The sequence below is a fragment of the Sitophilus oryzae genome, unplaced genomic scaffold (genome assembly GCF_002938485.1).
Source record: "Sitophilus oryzae breed Bouriz unplaced genomic scaffold, Soryzae_2.0 scaffold_1801_pilon_pilon, whole genome shotgun sequence".
In the NCBI taxonomy this organism is placed as follows: Eukaryota; Metazoa; Arthropoda; class Insecta; order Coleoptera; family Curculionidae; genus Sitophilus; species Sitophilus oryzae.
The window spans coordinates 3,186,521-3,202,600 of NW_022146504.1; the positions used below are offsets into that span (position 1 = coordinate 3,186,521).

Sequence of the window (16,080 nt, forward strand, 5' to 3'; positions counted from 1 at the left end):
TAAATGTAGTTTTCATTTTATTCACTTCCTAAAAGCTTGCTTTAATGGAACAGATTCCTGTTTTTTCTAATTTACATAATAAGACATCACTTTTACCGGAAAAAAAAATTAAACAATTATAAAGTTTTTTCTCTTTCTGTTCTATTATATCTATAGAATAGATCCTGTTTTGATTAATATTAGAGTTGTAAATGTTTGACTAAAATTAATATTTTATTAAATTAATAATTTATCATCAATTTCAAAAATTAAATAATTTCGATTATTAAAATTTCTTCTATAACACGTACTTTATTATTTTTATCGTTTTTAGACTCTAAGACGTATTTTTTCTAAGTCCTAAACTTTGCTTTATATTAAACTATTTTCTTTATCCTAAATCTTAATAATATAAAAAAGTTTAAATACGATATATTTTAATTGAATTATAGCTTCATTAAAATTAAAAAAAATACCCGCCTATGATACGGAGAGTGCAGGTGCACTGAAGAAACAAAAGACAGTGTTGCGTTGGGCGGCAGAGCCGTCAGGAAACGACCGTTACGACGGAGACAGCCTATCTATCGCTCGTGTCGCACTCGTTAGAGCCAAAAACAATAACACAACAATAACAAGACGTTGTCTGTCCGCATCTTCCAGCTATTTATGAATGAGATGCTCAGTCTATATTTTATTCTAAGTCTATGGTTATAGCCAATCTTATCTTTCTTGACTAATTTCACTTAGATTGCATGGTATTCTTATTCTGTTATGATTTATAACTTATAAAAAGTCAGAATATATTACTAAACGGTACACAATTACAATTTACATTACACAAACTAAAACTTAAAAAAATAATATCACTACATACACTTTAAGTTATTTTAGAAAATGTTCAAAAAATCCGCCATTGTTTTGAGTTGCATTTTTTTAAAACTGAATTACTACTTATTTTCATAGAAGGACCGGTCGACTTAATTAAACTTCGAGTGCCTCTCTTAATTCCTAAGTTCTTTTGTAAACCCTTATTGTTAACTATACCGTGTAAAAAAGTCTAAAATGGATAGGTCAGGTGATCGAGGATGCCCATGCAATTAGTCCACCTCTTCCTATCCCTGCGTTTGTATAATTATTGTATAAATAATTTTTAAAATTTCTTTCATTATGAAGTGTGGGGGGTGGTGTGTCATACTGAAAGTCATGTTGGAACCGCTCTATTGATGGGCGAGTATCTACACGCTTTTCTTCATTTGAAAAATTTATATTTACAATTTTTGTATATCATAATTTACAAAGTTTGGATATGACAGCTTAACATTTCTGAGAGCAACGACGATTGAACTTGTTTTCATGGCTAACTAAGTGAAATTGTTTAAAAATGATAAGAATTGGCTATATCACAGTAATTTTTCGAAGAAAAGATATTATAGCTTATATCATGAAAAATCTTAAAAAATAGCGCTTTTTATGAAGTCATGGCCAACTATGGTTTCCATTAAAAAAAAACATATGTTTGTGTCATATATCAAAAATGACAGGCTTTAGAAAAAAACGGAGGACACGGTCTCATTAAGGATGTGATTATCTACAACTTTTTTCAAAAATCTGAAAGGCGAATATTTATGACCCCACAAAACTGTAATTCTTTCCCCATTTAACCGACTCTCTATCTCCAGTAGATTTCGATATACCCATAGAGAACATCGTAGGAAACTCACCCTGTATATTTTTCGGCCTAAAATTTTAATTTATTTTGTAAAAATTACATACACAAAAGAAAGATAGACAATGGGCCAGTCAAAGTCAAAGACAAAGATAATCAGATAGTCGAATGTCGCTGACGTGTCTTCAACAAAAATGAAGCGAGTTTACTTATCCTTGAAGTCCACACACAATATTTTACTTGAAACTTTTTGACTGAACAGATTAAATTGACAGGTAAAACGTCATGTGTAGATGGGGCTTAAGGCTTGTGAAACATCAGCATTTAAAAATTTGCACAATATTGATACCTCTATGGGTATAAACATTTTCCTGTTTTTTACCATACATTATCTACAAAAAAGTAAAACAACAGTTGGCAAGAATTATCTCTTTATTTTACAAGGCGATATACATAAATCTAACAACAAATTTTAACAAAATAATAAAAAAAAACAAGCATTAGTGAAGAACTCGATCGTATCTACAATATACAAACTAAAGTTAATCAGTTCTGTGTTAATTTCTTAAAGAGCAGAATAGCTATAAAATATTTTTTAAACATTTCTGCAGAGATTGTTTTTATATACAAAAATAAAAAAAAACAACTAAATTATCACCAACTAACTTTAAAGAAAAAATATAGCACCATAAGTAATAAATTTGGATTCTCGAAGGGATGAAAATACCAAAACTAGACATAATAATAGTTATTAAGGGTGTTTTTAGAGTATATAACAATAATTGTTGTATATGTACATTATTGGTGGATTTTGCATGTCTACATTTACAGGTTGACCTAAAATATTTTCTTTTAAAATATTCAAGTTTCTTGAACACTTTATCATTAATAAATATTCAAGTACAGTAAAATGTATTTATCGTCGTTATTGTTTAAGTAAAAATGTTATGAATATAAAGCCTCTAACTAGGCATATCTTGTTACAGTCATTGTTGTATTAAAATAGTTTTTATTCCATCATTATTAAAAAGCATTGATTAATTTTTTCTCATCTTGTAATTCAATAAAACTGAATTATAAATTGTTGTTTATGTTTATACATAAGGGCTATTAGAACTACTTGGTAAATAATCCTGTCCAGGAGTTCAAGTAATAGGTACATTTTTGTGTGAAAAGAATTAAGTACTATAAAATACGAATTTTTAAAATAATTATGAGATTCTATTTTGTCAAAAAATAAGGGAATATGTAACTAAACTTGAGTTGGTTTGAATATTTTAATTTTTTCACTTGGTATATACAGGGTGGTCCAAGTTAAATAGGATAAACTGCAGGAAATAAAGAATGTAAGTATAAGTTCAATCAGATGTATGTTGTTTTCATCGTACTCTGTCAAATTATAATGGATACAATTTTTTATTTTGTTACCTATTCATAACTCTGTTAATTATTTCTGAATAAAAATAGTATATCCCTACTGTAAATATTTATTTATAATATTTTTTCGAAATAAAATAATTCATATTATAAATTTTATATTCCGCAAATCCCAGCTCATATTTTTTCTATTAACGTATATATCTAAAATTGGACGACCCTGTATAAAATAAATTCTGTAATTGGACTAATACAAATAGGCAAAACTTCAATAATACATTCAATAGCGTCTAACATTGACCTCAAATTCATTTCAATTTTTTTATATTTTTTTCCTGCGAAGTATACGTAAATTTTTTACAACCTGTTTCTAGATTACATACAAAAGTCTTAAAATTATTAAAGCTAATACAATATTTTTAAATTAGTAACAGTTATATATCTAAACCTACAAACATTTTATAAAAATTATTTAAATAGTCTTTTATTAACCACTTCTTTTTGTTCCGATTTAGGCGGTAGTTATATTGAATCCAAATTCATACAAAAATGTGTTTATAAGACTTTGTAAGAAGTCGTAAAAATAAAACAAATGAATGTAACTGGTTATATCACAGCCCTTTCATAACCAGCCTGTCGAGTTTTACGACTACGAGTAAAAAGTACAACCGGATGAGACAAAATTAATATTGAACATTGATCACTTTTAAAAGCAAGTTACTTTCATGCCTCTTCAAAATACAAACTTTACCAACATCTCAAGCAAAGATTTTCCTGTTCATGAATGAAGATCTTTGTAGCATTGCAGAAAAATAACTTCCTTTAATATTCTCTATAGTCATTTTTTTCGTACGGATTTGGATTCAAGGTACTCCTTAAGCAGTTTCTATGGCACTTTCAGTAAAGAATTTCGTCGCACAAGCGAATAATCTCAATTCTACAATTTTGTCGTCGCTTGTAATTTTACATATCGATTATGTTGCACGTTATCGTCACATTCCGGTGGTAAAAAACACTGATGCGTCTGCAGTTTTGGCTTCAGCAATATTTTCCTTACGCCCCAAATTAAAGCTATCACCATGAGGCACAAGATCAGAAATATCGTCACGAAAGCTATATCCAAACCCGTGAATCTATGAAACTCTCTCTTATATACCGTGACGCATCTGGGCTTGGTAATATCTACATACGCATCACCTGGAATGATATTAACGCAGACTCTGTAAGGTCCGGCATTTAACTCATCAAAAGTATACTTTGGATTAACACACTCAACTTTTCTTTGAGACAACAAAGTATTTTGATCTAAGAGGGCTATGTTCAGTACACACCTCGAGCTGTGTGGATAGATCATGACGTCTATTGAAAGACTTCCGTAATTTGACAGGTTGGCTTGTAAAGATAAGATTTTTGGCATGGGGGACACAAAACTATCCTGGTGTATTACGGGATTTTGGATTAAAGGGATCATGTCAGAACAGCCGAGAATTAAAGATACATCGTCGGATTTTTCTGAGCCAAACAACGCTACACAGTAGCGATATCTATGTTCTTGTTGCAAAGTCGTCGGTACTGATACCTGAAGGGATTTTGCATCTGTCATGTCGGAAGAATTACATTTGATAGGGTACGATTCTAGGAGTATTTCGTTAGGACCTTCTTCTTCGTAAATGAAGATAGCGTCACAAGAGTAAGGTGTTGCTTCATCTTCAACGTTCCAAACAAGATTTATCTCTTTTCCGTTGTAATTTAGGTTCTGTAAACTAACTTTGGCTCGGTAAGGTGTGGATAAAGGTGCCATAATCGTTTCTTGCTCATCTTCGCCGCACAATAAAGCATCTGGTGGTACTTCTATTAAGAGTCCATTCTCTAAAGATGGGGGTGTGGTGCATATTGCAGTAGCTTTGTCTTCTGTTGGTAAAGTAGTGTTTATTAACCAGTTACTAAATTCTATAAGACTACAGTCACAGTTAAGAGGATTTTCCAACAAAGTCAGATGTTTAAAAATTGAATTTGGTTTCAAGGCATCACTAGCCACGATCGAAATATCATTCTCATCCAACTTCAGAACCTTTAAAGACTTCAACGGTTGAATTAAATCTGCTGTCAAAGCTCTAAGAAAATTGTGCCTTAAATCCAAATCAGTTAACTGATTAAGATGTGCCAGAGATGCTCCAGACACAGCAACAATTCTGTTATGCGCTAAGTCCAAGTTCACCAATGCGGTTAAATGAATAAAAGCGTGATCTTCAATTACATCAATTAGGTTGTGTTGTAATCTTAATGAGGTTAAGTTAGTGAGTCCTTGAAGTGCTCCCATTTTGATGCTACTAAGTGAATTGTGTGATAACTGTAAATCTTTCAGAGATTCCATTTTGGGGAATGTTTTTGGACCTAAAGGTCCAACTAACGTGTTCTCGGACAAATCCAAATCTTCAATAGTTGATTGAGAATTTAGTTTTGTTATACCGGCCAAGGTAATCTTGTTTCCTCTGAGCCGAAGGATCTTCAGTTGGGGTAAACTGTCGAAAGCGTTCGGTGATATTTTCGTAATCAAGTTGTTGCTGACGTCGATGAAAGATAAATTGCGCAAACCCTGAAACAAAACGTAAACTTGTAAATTTTTCATTTTTAATCTTGTGATTTATTATTGAAAGGGAGGTAGAGGTTGAGGAGAAACGATAAAATGGAGGACGAATAGAAAAAGGTATAAAAAGAAGTGGTCGAGTTTCAATTTGTAAAAGGCCTAAATAATTCATCAGCCCGAGCTTTCAAAGATTAACCATTCGTGGCAGCTGCGGCTGTTGAAATTAAAAGGTAAAATAAAAGACTTTTAGTCAGATTGGCAATTGAAATTCAAAAGTTCTGTTGAAAGTTCGACTTTCGGTTTCAGAGAAAACTATGCAAGTAATTATTTTTGGAGCACGAAAACAATAAAATTGATTTATATAAAGTTTTTTTATACAAGGTATTTCGAAAAATATGTGCCATCTCTCGTGGGGAGATTCCTTACGTAAAAATAAGATTTATTTTTCTTATCCGATTCTGCTTTGTTTCGTAGCTATAGGGTGTTAAAATTTTAATATTTTTTCGATTTATTATAATTTTCTTCCAAGTACTTTAGAGTTTCAAATGAAATTTTGAGGATAAAAGTTACTATAGGTTGCCTTGATCCAAGTCAAAAAAAAAAAACTTTAATATCATTAACTTGTGAAAGTTTTAAATAAGTAGTCATTGATTCCTCATTAAAAATATAAAAAAAGTTCCTATAAACATGGGTATGAAAATATATAGTTTAGAGTTACAGGATGTTAAAACTTTTTAAAATTAGGTTTTTTGTAATTATCTTAAACACCATTATTTTTTTATTTTAAATTGCTGTAGGTTGGAATAATAGTAATAATATCTAATAATGATAATATTTTATAACAAATTAGATAAAATATATAATTTATTAATTTTTATTTTAATTTTATTAATTGTGATTAATAAAATTGCGTTTATCTCATTAAGGAGGCCGAATTGGACAAAATATCAAAAGATAACTTTTAATTGGCATTAATAGTCAGAGGCGCACGTGTTTTTTTTTGAAAAATATTCCAATGATAACCCATATGCACGCCCCTGATGAATTTATCTCCACTTTGTTAGCATTAAAATATGTAGCACTGACCCTCAAAATTTCATTCGAATCACTAAAAGTACTGGGAAGAAAATTATAATAAATCGAAAGAATATTAAGAATTTAACACCCTGTAGCTACAATAGAAAGCAGAATCGGACCTATGTTGGTATGAAAAATACATCTTTTTTTTACGTGAGGAAATTCCCCACGAGAGTGAGCACATGTTTTTTGAAACACCCGTATATCTGATTAAAGCTTGATTTTCATGCATCCGTTGTCCGACGATACGATGATCCGATATTAATTTTATTGGTTGAATTTAAAGGCTTCGTTACTAACCAACCAAAGTCTTTAAATTGAACCAATAAAATTAATATCGTATCATCGTATAGTCGGATAACGGATGCATGAAAATCAAGCTTAATTCTATTAATAATAGAAAGCCTTAAAAACTAATGTTAGAGATGGATTTTTGCAATGCAGAATTTTTTTGAAAGGAAAATGAAAAGGGAAATTTTTATTAGTTACAGAAAAAGAAAAATATACTAAAGTGGTGTTATGGAAGAAATGGGTTACAGGCATAGATTTAGGAAGAACAGATATCACATTATGCATTTTAACCCGATCAAACATTCGGAGGTTGACTACGTACTGTAAAAATCAACTGAGATAGAGAAGGCGACATTGCCACATATCAAATTTGCGCCTATCTACTTAGTTTGATTTGCAGAAAAGGTGACTTTAAAACCTTCACCGGATATCAATAAATCTCAATTTCTTAATTAAATTAATAGTTTATTTTTAAAGAAGCATCCGTAATAATATGTTATTAACCAGAGCATATATGCGTTACTATTAAAAGACATGTTTACTGTTTAATGTGCTGAAACCACAGGCTGAAACGTCTAGAACTACTGGCAACGTCGCTGCTAGTCTTCCAGAATGAAATGAGCCGTCCGTCCCACCACCCCTCGCGACGGCCTATGGTCCGTTATAGCGTACTACGTTTAGCTTACGGTGTGTTTGAAGTCGGAATCAAGTCCGAAGTGAACTTTTCAGTGTTTTTCAGTAGTTTTTGTTTTTGTTTAATGTACTTTTGAATCTGCGAATTTTCAATATGGTACGACAGTGCCAAATGTGTGGACAAATAAGCTCAAATTACCCGAATTTGTCTTTTCACAGGTAGGTATTGTTTCCGCCGCGCCGTAATCGTACATAGGCGTCCCACAAGGGAGCCTTTCACAATTAAAATAATTTCTAATTATATTTGTTGAATTTTGATCTATTAAAACAAGAACGTAGTAGCCGGTAATTGAATTATAATTCGTCTCAATTACTACCTAACTGTTGTAGATCATAAAAAATTTGAATATAAACGTTACATTTGAAACTTTATTATAAGCCAGAAAGTGACATTTTTTTCTTAAAATTGCGTCTTATTTTGGTCATTATATACGATATTCTAAAGGAATTTTGCTCAATAAATAAACAAAGGTGTTTACCCGACCTTTTTTACATTTTATTGCTTTATTATATCTGCCCCTTCGGCATTGTTTAGACAATTTTTTACCACCGTACAAATACATCTTCCTAGAGTTACTAATTAGGTACTAATTTTGAAAAGTTCTTTTTAAGATAAAAAAAGGTAAATATAAAACCTAAACTATCATTTGAGATTAAACGGGAAGTTCTAAATAATGTTGCCTATTCTAAACAAGAAAAATTTATTTATAAGTTAAGTTTTATAACATTCCTAATTGAATTTGGGCGAAAAGAATATTTCTGTTTGCTGTAGGTAATTTTCTCAGGGAAAATACGTAAATAAAAATGACTTTTTAAGTCAACAAAAGTCAAAAGGATAAGTTATTCCAAAAAAGGACAAGTGGCAACCCTAGGTATTTCTGGCATGGAAATTTAATGGCAAATCTACAACTGTGGTTTGAAAATATGTTCCGGCCACCTATGTTTACAAAAATGTCTAAAATGTGCTTAAATGCCTCCATATTCTGAAAAAAAAATTGAAAGAAAAGTCACCAACCACAAACCTAATATAGAACTGTTTCGGAAGCCTGAGTCACCCTGTAAATATTCAAAAGTAACTGAAAGTTTATATAGAAGTAACTGAAAGTTTAAATTGAAAATCGACGTTGGAGTGATTTTCGAAAACTACTAACGTTTCAACATAAGTATATGTGGGATATTAATTGTATTATTATATTAGACCACCATAGAAACTCATCTGACGAAAAAGTGTTAATGTAGTATATTAATATGGAGTAAAAATTTTACTAATTACTTTACTTTTACTTTACTAATAAAATTGGTTCCAAAAAACGATACGCCACTGGCCATTAGAACAATCCCAAATGCGCCTAGTTGCCGGGGTCGGAAATTTTAGACTTCTCTGTCTCTTCTGTCCTTGTTTGACACATTGGAATGTTTGATACACTACCAACGAGTATTTATGAATGAGATGTTCGGTCTATCTTTATAATGTCTTTGGTTACAGGCTATAAAATATTTATTTTCTGTTGCTCTGTTCATTTTTTATTTTCTGTTCATTTCACCATCCAAATTGACCTGTTCCAAACCAAACCAACAATTAAAAATGTAATTGAAGGATTCGAGGCAACAGTTATCATAAGTTACAAACGTAAAAAGAAGAATAATATTGATAGGTATCACCGAATAAACTAAGTATTCTATTAAAACTAACTGGAAAAAGAAAAACAAATAACTACCAGAATTGTTTGGAGAAAGAGTCGAAAAACTTCGTACGAATGGCGAATTTTGAAGAAGCATAACTTTAGGTCATTTAAATATTCTTCAATTTCAAATTTTCTTCATTTCTCCATTTTATAAATATCTAGTATGTACCTACTTAATTTTGTGAATTGTTTAGTGTTTAATAAATAAATTTTCTGATGATACATTTTATTTACTTATCTGCGAAATATACAGGGTGTTTCAAAACAAATGCGAAAAACTTCAGGAGGTGATTCCTTGTTCAAAATAAAGGGTAGTTTGCTTCATGAACGTTGGGTCAAAAGTCAACCATTAGGGAGATATCGCGGTACAAAGATGGCGGAAAAATAATGTTCTTATTTTTTATCTTGAAAACGAAAAGAGATAGACTAATAAAATTTTATGGAATCATTACTGTTATGAAAACACACTTTCTAGTATTTTTTTCACTTTTTTAAAATGAGTGGAAGGGGTTGAAATAAACTACCCCTATCATTCTTGTTAACGAAATTTGAAGAAAAATCTTATCAAATACATGCAAAAAAATTAATTTGCATAGTTTAGTTTGTTTAGAAACTTTTTTATCTCTTGTATTTTTTTTATAAAGCTCACTGATTTGAAATTAAAAAATAAAATGTAAAGCATTACATGTCAGGACTAAAAATATTTTTAGATGAAGAATCTAGTGATAACAATGATAATAATAATAATCTAGATAACAACGTATTGCAGTAGGGTAATGTCAAATAAAACAATATTAGAAACATCCTAAAAAGTGACAGCGGCCGACTAGATTTTTTCCTAAATAAATTACAGCTGCCCACTAGATTCTTTATCTAAAAATGTTTTTTGTCCTGACATGTAATGCTTTACATTTTATTTTTTAATTTCAAATCGGTGAGTTTTATCAAAAAAACACAAGAGATAAAAAAGTTTCTAAATAAACTAAACTATCAAAATTATTTTGTTTTGCATGTGTTTGATAAGATTTTTCTTTAAATTTCATTAACAAGAATTATAGGGGTAGTTTATTTCAACCCCTTCCACTCATTTTAAAAAAGTGCAAAAATTACCAGAAAGTGTGTTTTCATAACAGCAATGCTTCCGTAAAATTTCATTAGTCTATCTCTTTTCGTTTTCAAGATAAAAAATAAAAACATTATTTTTCCGCCATCTTTGTACCGCGATATCTGCCTAATGGTTGACTTTTGACCCAACGTTTATGAAGCAAACTACCCTTTATTTTGAACAAGGAATCACCCCCTGAAGTTTTTCGCATTTGTTTTGAAACACCCTGTATATGATTTTTTAAAGATTCTATTATGTTTGCACTTTGCAGCATACTTTTTTGTAATTTTTCATAGCGAATATCATTTTAAATATTTTTGACAAATAGAAGATAAATGGAAGAAAATCATAATAGATATAACTCAAACACGAATTCCTATAAATTGTGCAAAATAAACTGCTTCATTTTAAGGAGTCCTTTAAAAAGTTTCAAATAAATATTTCTCTAAAATAAAATCGGGAACTTTTATTCATAATTTCAAAATTTACATGGGATTTCCTGTCCAGCTCGACGATGCAACACACGGTATATTTCCTCTATGCCAGAGTAACCAAAAGATCGGCTGTATCTCGGGAGGCGATATAAGAGATACAAGGATGATACAAACTTTTTTATAATAATTACTCACTTTAAATGATTGCCCATCCAACATTTTCAACTTGTTCCCGGACAAATCCAACCTGTCTAATTCCGGCAGCGATTCAAGCGCCTTAATAGGTACAGTATATAGCTGGTTGTTGGGCAGACCCAGTGCCTGGAGTGGAGACGCTAACCCCTTGAAAGCCGAGGCGTCTACATCACCTATTTCCCCGGAAGAGATCACCAAGCCGTGGAGAGAGATGCCCTGAAGAAGGGGACCGTAGATAACCGAAACATTCTGCACGGTGCAATCCAGAAGAGAGATGGATGCGTTGGGGTTAGAGCGTAGCATTTGACCTGGAAAGAAATAATAGTGATAAAAAATTCACCTAATAATGTATAATATGTGGATGTCATAATATAATGAAATCCGTCATTTCCTGAAATGCCTGGGCCTTTCAGGTATTGCCGATAAGCGGCGTAATTCACGTTTGACTGTGGATCTAAGGCTTTCTCTGTAATTGTATTGTTAAAATACCGGAATTAATTGTATACTTTCCGGTACCCCGTTAGTTGGTTTTATTTAAAGAATGTAGGTACCATGCGATCGATAAAAAAACTGCGTCAAAGACGGCTGGAGAATGATAATCGATGATAATTTTGGCGAGATCAAGCCCTAGACGCCCTTTACCCGGCCTGTACTCTTCTTTTTTTAATGGCGTTTACTACCTGTTTGCCTTAAGAAGGTTGCTTTTTACTTCTTCTAGTTTGTCCAACATACTTGCATTGATTGCAATCTTGACATGCAATTTCATAAATACTCGACCTTTCCAGTGAAGGTGTTTTGTCTTTATGAATAATAATAATGTTTTATCTTTATATCTTATAAAGAGAAACTATTCACAGTTAGCCTGGGCCAAGATGTCAAGAAAAAAAATATATAAACTTTGAGTACTTTATTTTTTAAATGCCGATACCACTGGCTTCAAAAAAATATAAAAATTAAAATCGCCGACGTACAATTGGGGTCTCTACACAAATTTAAAAAAAAAACTTTTTCAACCAAAGTAAAAAGCGCCCAAAAAGTTTTGTTAATAATAAATAACGACCATCATCACCAAAAGGTATGCTTACTGTTGCCCCCCTCCCTGTTTCTAAATCCAGGAGGTTGGGTCTCTGAACAAATTTAAATAAAAATAGACTTTATTCTAATGGAAAAAGCAAAAAAAAATTTTTTTTTCTAATATTTTAGTAATAAAATTTTACTTTATGATCATAAATATTATTAAACAAGTAAAACTGCAAACTAACAATTCAGGAAGTACAATTAATAACTTTAACACACACTGAATTTAGTCTAAAAAGGAAGAAAACAATTAGGTACTAGCTATAAGTAAATAAATAAATTTTAAACATGGTTACTGTTGTAGGAAGCAACACTCCTAAAGAGATTTTTTTGACCAATTTGCCTGCCTGGCCAGGTGGAAATACCATTTGTTTAAAAAACGTGAACTTACTGATGATTTCCATTTAAAACTGGGCATAGATAGTGGAGGTGGATCTTTAAAAATTTGTCTGTCTTTATGTTGTTACGAAAATCCCGAAATAAAACAAGAAACACATAAAAGTACCGGAATAAACAAACTTATTATAATAGGATTGGCTCCCAAAATAATAGAAACCTAAAAAAATATCAGAGCAATGTTTGAGATTTTGCAACTCCATACTATTTGTGGAGTCAGTTCTTACACATTTGCCGCAGATCTAAAGTTGATAATGATTATATTGGGCCTTCAATATTCATCATCATGCCATCCATGTGCCTGGTGTGATGTTAACTCAAAAAATTTACAGTCAAGGGGAGAACTAAGATCCATAAAAGATATTTCCAAATGGAGTACATTATGGAACGAGAAGACAGGTGGAAATTTAAAAGAAACAAAAAACTACAGTAAGTGTACTGCTAAGTTTACTTTATTGACTTTTTTAATAGTTATTTTTTGCAAATTTTAATTAAAATTTTTAGAGAATTGTGTCAACATTCCTTTAATAACTGACGATCTTCCAATTATCAACTATATATTTATTTAGATGGGAGTTGTACAAAAAATATACGATTCTCTAAAAAAGGACTTTCCGGAAATTGCTGAAAGCTGGCTAAGAATTTCTGGGCTACAATTAGACCATTACAGCAGATTTAATGGAAATAATGCCAGAAACTTGCTTAAAAAAGTTGACGTCCTTAAAGCACTAGATCCTGGTACTTACTTTGTAACAAAACTTTATTTTATTATTGTTATTTGGACACTAAGCCCTTTGCTAATTTTTTTAGACATCAAATACATAGAGGTATTTTGTGCCTTCAATGATGTGGTAGCCAGCTGTTTTGGAAAATATATTGATACCAATTACGAAGCCTATATACTGAAATTTTCCGACAAAATAAGAGATACGAAAATCAGGTTTACTCCAAAAATTCACGCTGTTGTTCACCATATAGTGGATTTTGTTAGTATTTCACAGAAAGCATTCGGCTTTTACTCTGAGCAAGCCTCAGAGCAGGTGCATCATTCCTTTAAGTTGTTCTCAAAAAACTTTAATTCAAATCCGACATCAAAAACATCTCCTTAGGAGTGTTGCTTCCTACAACAGTAATCACGTTTAATATTTATTTATTTACTTATAGCTAGTATCTAATTGTTTTCTTCCTTTTTAGTCTAAATTCAGTGTGTGTTATTAATTGTACTTCCTTAATTGTTAGTTTGTAGTTTTACTTGTTTACTAATACTTATGATCATGAAGTAAAATTTTATCGCTAAAATATTAGAAAAAAAATATTTTTTTGCTTCTTCTATTATATTAAAGTCTATTTTTATTTAAATTTGTTCAGAGACCCAACCTCCTGGATTTAGAAACAGGGAGGGGGGCAGCAGTAAGCATACATTTTGGTAATTATGGTCGTTATTTATTATTAACAAAACTTTTTGCGCGCTTTTTACTTTGGTTGAAAACGTTTTCTTTTAAATTTGTGTAGAGACCCCAATTGTACGTCGGCGATTTTAATTTTTATATTTTTTTGAAGCCAGTGTTATCAGCATTTAAAAAATAAAGTACTCAAAGTTTATATATTTTTTTTCTTGACACCTTGGCCCAGGCTAACTGTGTATTATAAGATATTTATTTTTACCAAATATATTTATACCAAACCAAACCAAACCAAACCTAATAGTTGTTTTAATTTATTACTAGCATTATACATAAGTTTATAATTGACATTCTTGAAAATTATTTTTAAACCACGGGATAACTATGAGAAAGAAAGTCCATAATTACTACATTGTGACGATCAACAACGAGTGATGACGATCAACACGCTGAAGGAAGCTATAGGAACTACCATCAAGGCCAAGCAGCAAGAGATGTGGCAACACTGTCAGGACTGCACTACAGCTCGAAAACTGTGGCCAGTAGTAGATGGCTAGTTAATTGAAGGTGTCATCACTGAAAACTGTCGTGAGATGGAAGATTTCCAACGACGACTACTGCAGAGAATGCGGAGATGAAGAAGAAACCATAGGGCACCTGCTGTGCTACTGTCCGGCACTGGAATACCGACGCTTTAAAACTTTAGGGCAAGGTTTTTTGGAGGGACTAGAGGAAGCAGCAGAAGCCAACATCAGCGACATCGGGAACTTTGCAAAGAGCTGGAAGTGCTTTAACGCAAAGAAAGAATGAGAGGAAGGTTTGGTACAAATACAGGGGTATCGTAATGGGCCCAAGGCCTCCGAGTGAGGGATCAAACATGATCCCAAACCCCAGCAATATAACCCCTTAATTAAATAATTGTTCTGATGATGCAAATAAATTTTGCGAAACGTCGAAAAATCTAAAAGAAAGGCTTATGTTATATCAAAAAAAACAGTAGGTATATTATATCATTTTGGATCGAAAACACTAGAAATTACATAATATATAGTTTGCCTAACTAATTATTGTTTTGTTTTAGTAAATTTATCGGAAACCCACCACTTCAAAGACCTTCGAGCTTACTAATATCGACATCCTGGTGAGCCACACAGCGAGAACCTATCGATCTCCAAACTCATTTCCGATCATTAGCGAATGGATTGGAAAAATAAACACGCTGTGAGAACGAGAGGTCTGCTCCGCTATCGACATTTAATTAACAACGTTCGTTAGGCTTTTTTCCTGTGGCGAATACAAATAAAAAAAAGAAAATGAAATATGATTTCGGCAGATGAAAACCAAAAAAGCCTTTGTTTCCCACAAATACGAAATACGAACTTTTTCGAGCAATTAGTATATTGACGCGTATAACTGTGATAATCTAAACTAGCGATGGGAACTATCGAATGAATTAGACTATCGAATGGTTAATGAATGAATGATTTCAACTATCGAATGGTTTTATTCGAATAAAATCATTCATTCATTTGTATACTAAAGCATATGTGACAACCTCGCCGTGCGACTAAATGGTTATCGTTGAGCCACGACTATCGAATGCTTTTGATAAATGAAATTTATTTATTGATTTATTCGTTTGATTTTTGTATGCGTCAGTGCATTATTAGTTCTTCCAAATTTTTATAACTTCGCCGTATAAATACTGTGCTATTTTTGCGTTTATTAAAATAGTTAAAATACTAAAATAGTAGTTATTTTTTAATTTTATTTATTGACGATTGTGTGCATGTGCAGGTGGTCAAAATTTTTCCGAAAATTTGTGTGGTTTTCCGTAGTCCGATCTTTCAATTATTTAATTTTATATGGTATATGGTCTATTTTTTAATGGGAAATTTTGAGAAGTAGCAATTTTTAAGAGAGATGAGATGAACTTAAATTAATTTTAAAAGTACATATTTGTATTTTAGATGTTTTAATAATATGAATTAGTTGAACTTAATAATCATATTAAAGTAATGTGGTTAAGTAAATGGTTATCGAACTCAAACTATGGGGTGAGAAAATTAAAATGAAAGTTTTACACGTGCCAATTTAAAAAAAAAGTTAACGATG

General features: G+C 31.5%; 1 protein-coding gene across 1 annotated transcript in view; it reads right to left on the minus strand.

Moving 5' to 3' along the window:
* Positions 1 to 1,777: 1,777 nt before the first annotated feature.
* LOC115882934 (leucine-rich repeats and immunoglobulin-like domains protein 1) overlaps positions 1,778 to 16,080 on the minus strand; it is a 59,625-nt gene continuing 45,322 nt past the window's right edge. Inside the window, exons 3-4 of the mRNA XM_030901201.1 lie at positions 11,090 to 11,397; positions 1,778 to 5,618 (exon numbers count right to left, since the gene is read on the minus strand). Of these exons, the coding sequence (XP_030757061.1) occupies positions 3,960 to 5,618; positions 11,090 to 11,397 (1,967 nt within the window). The 3' untranslated portion in view covers positions 1,778 to 3,959. The remainder of the gene's footprint in view (positions 5,619 to 11,089; positions 11,398 to 16,080) is intronic.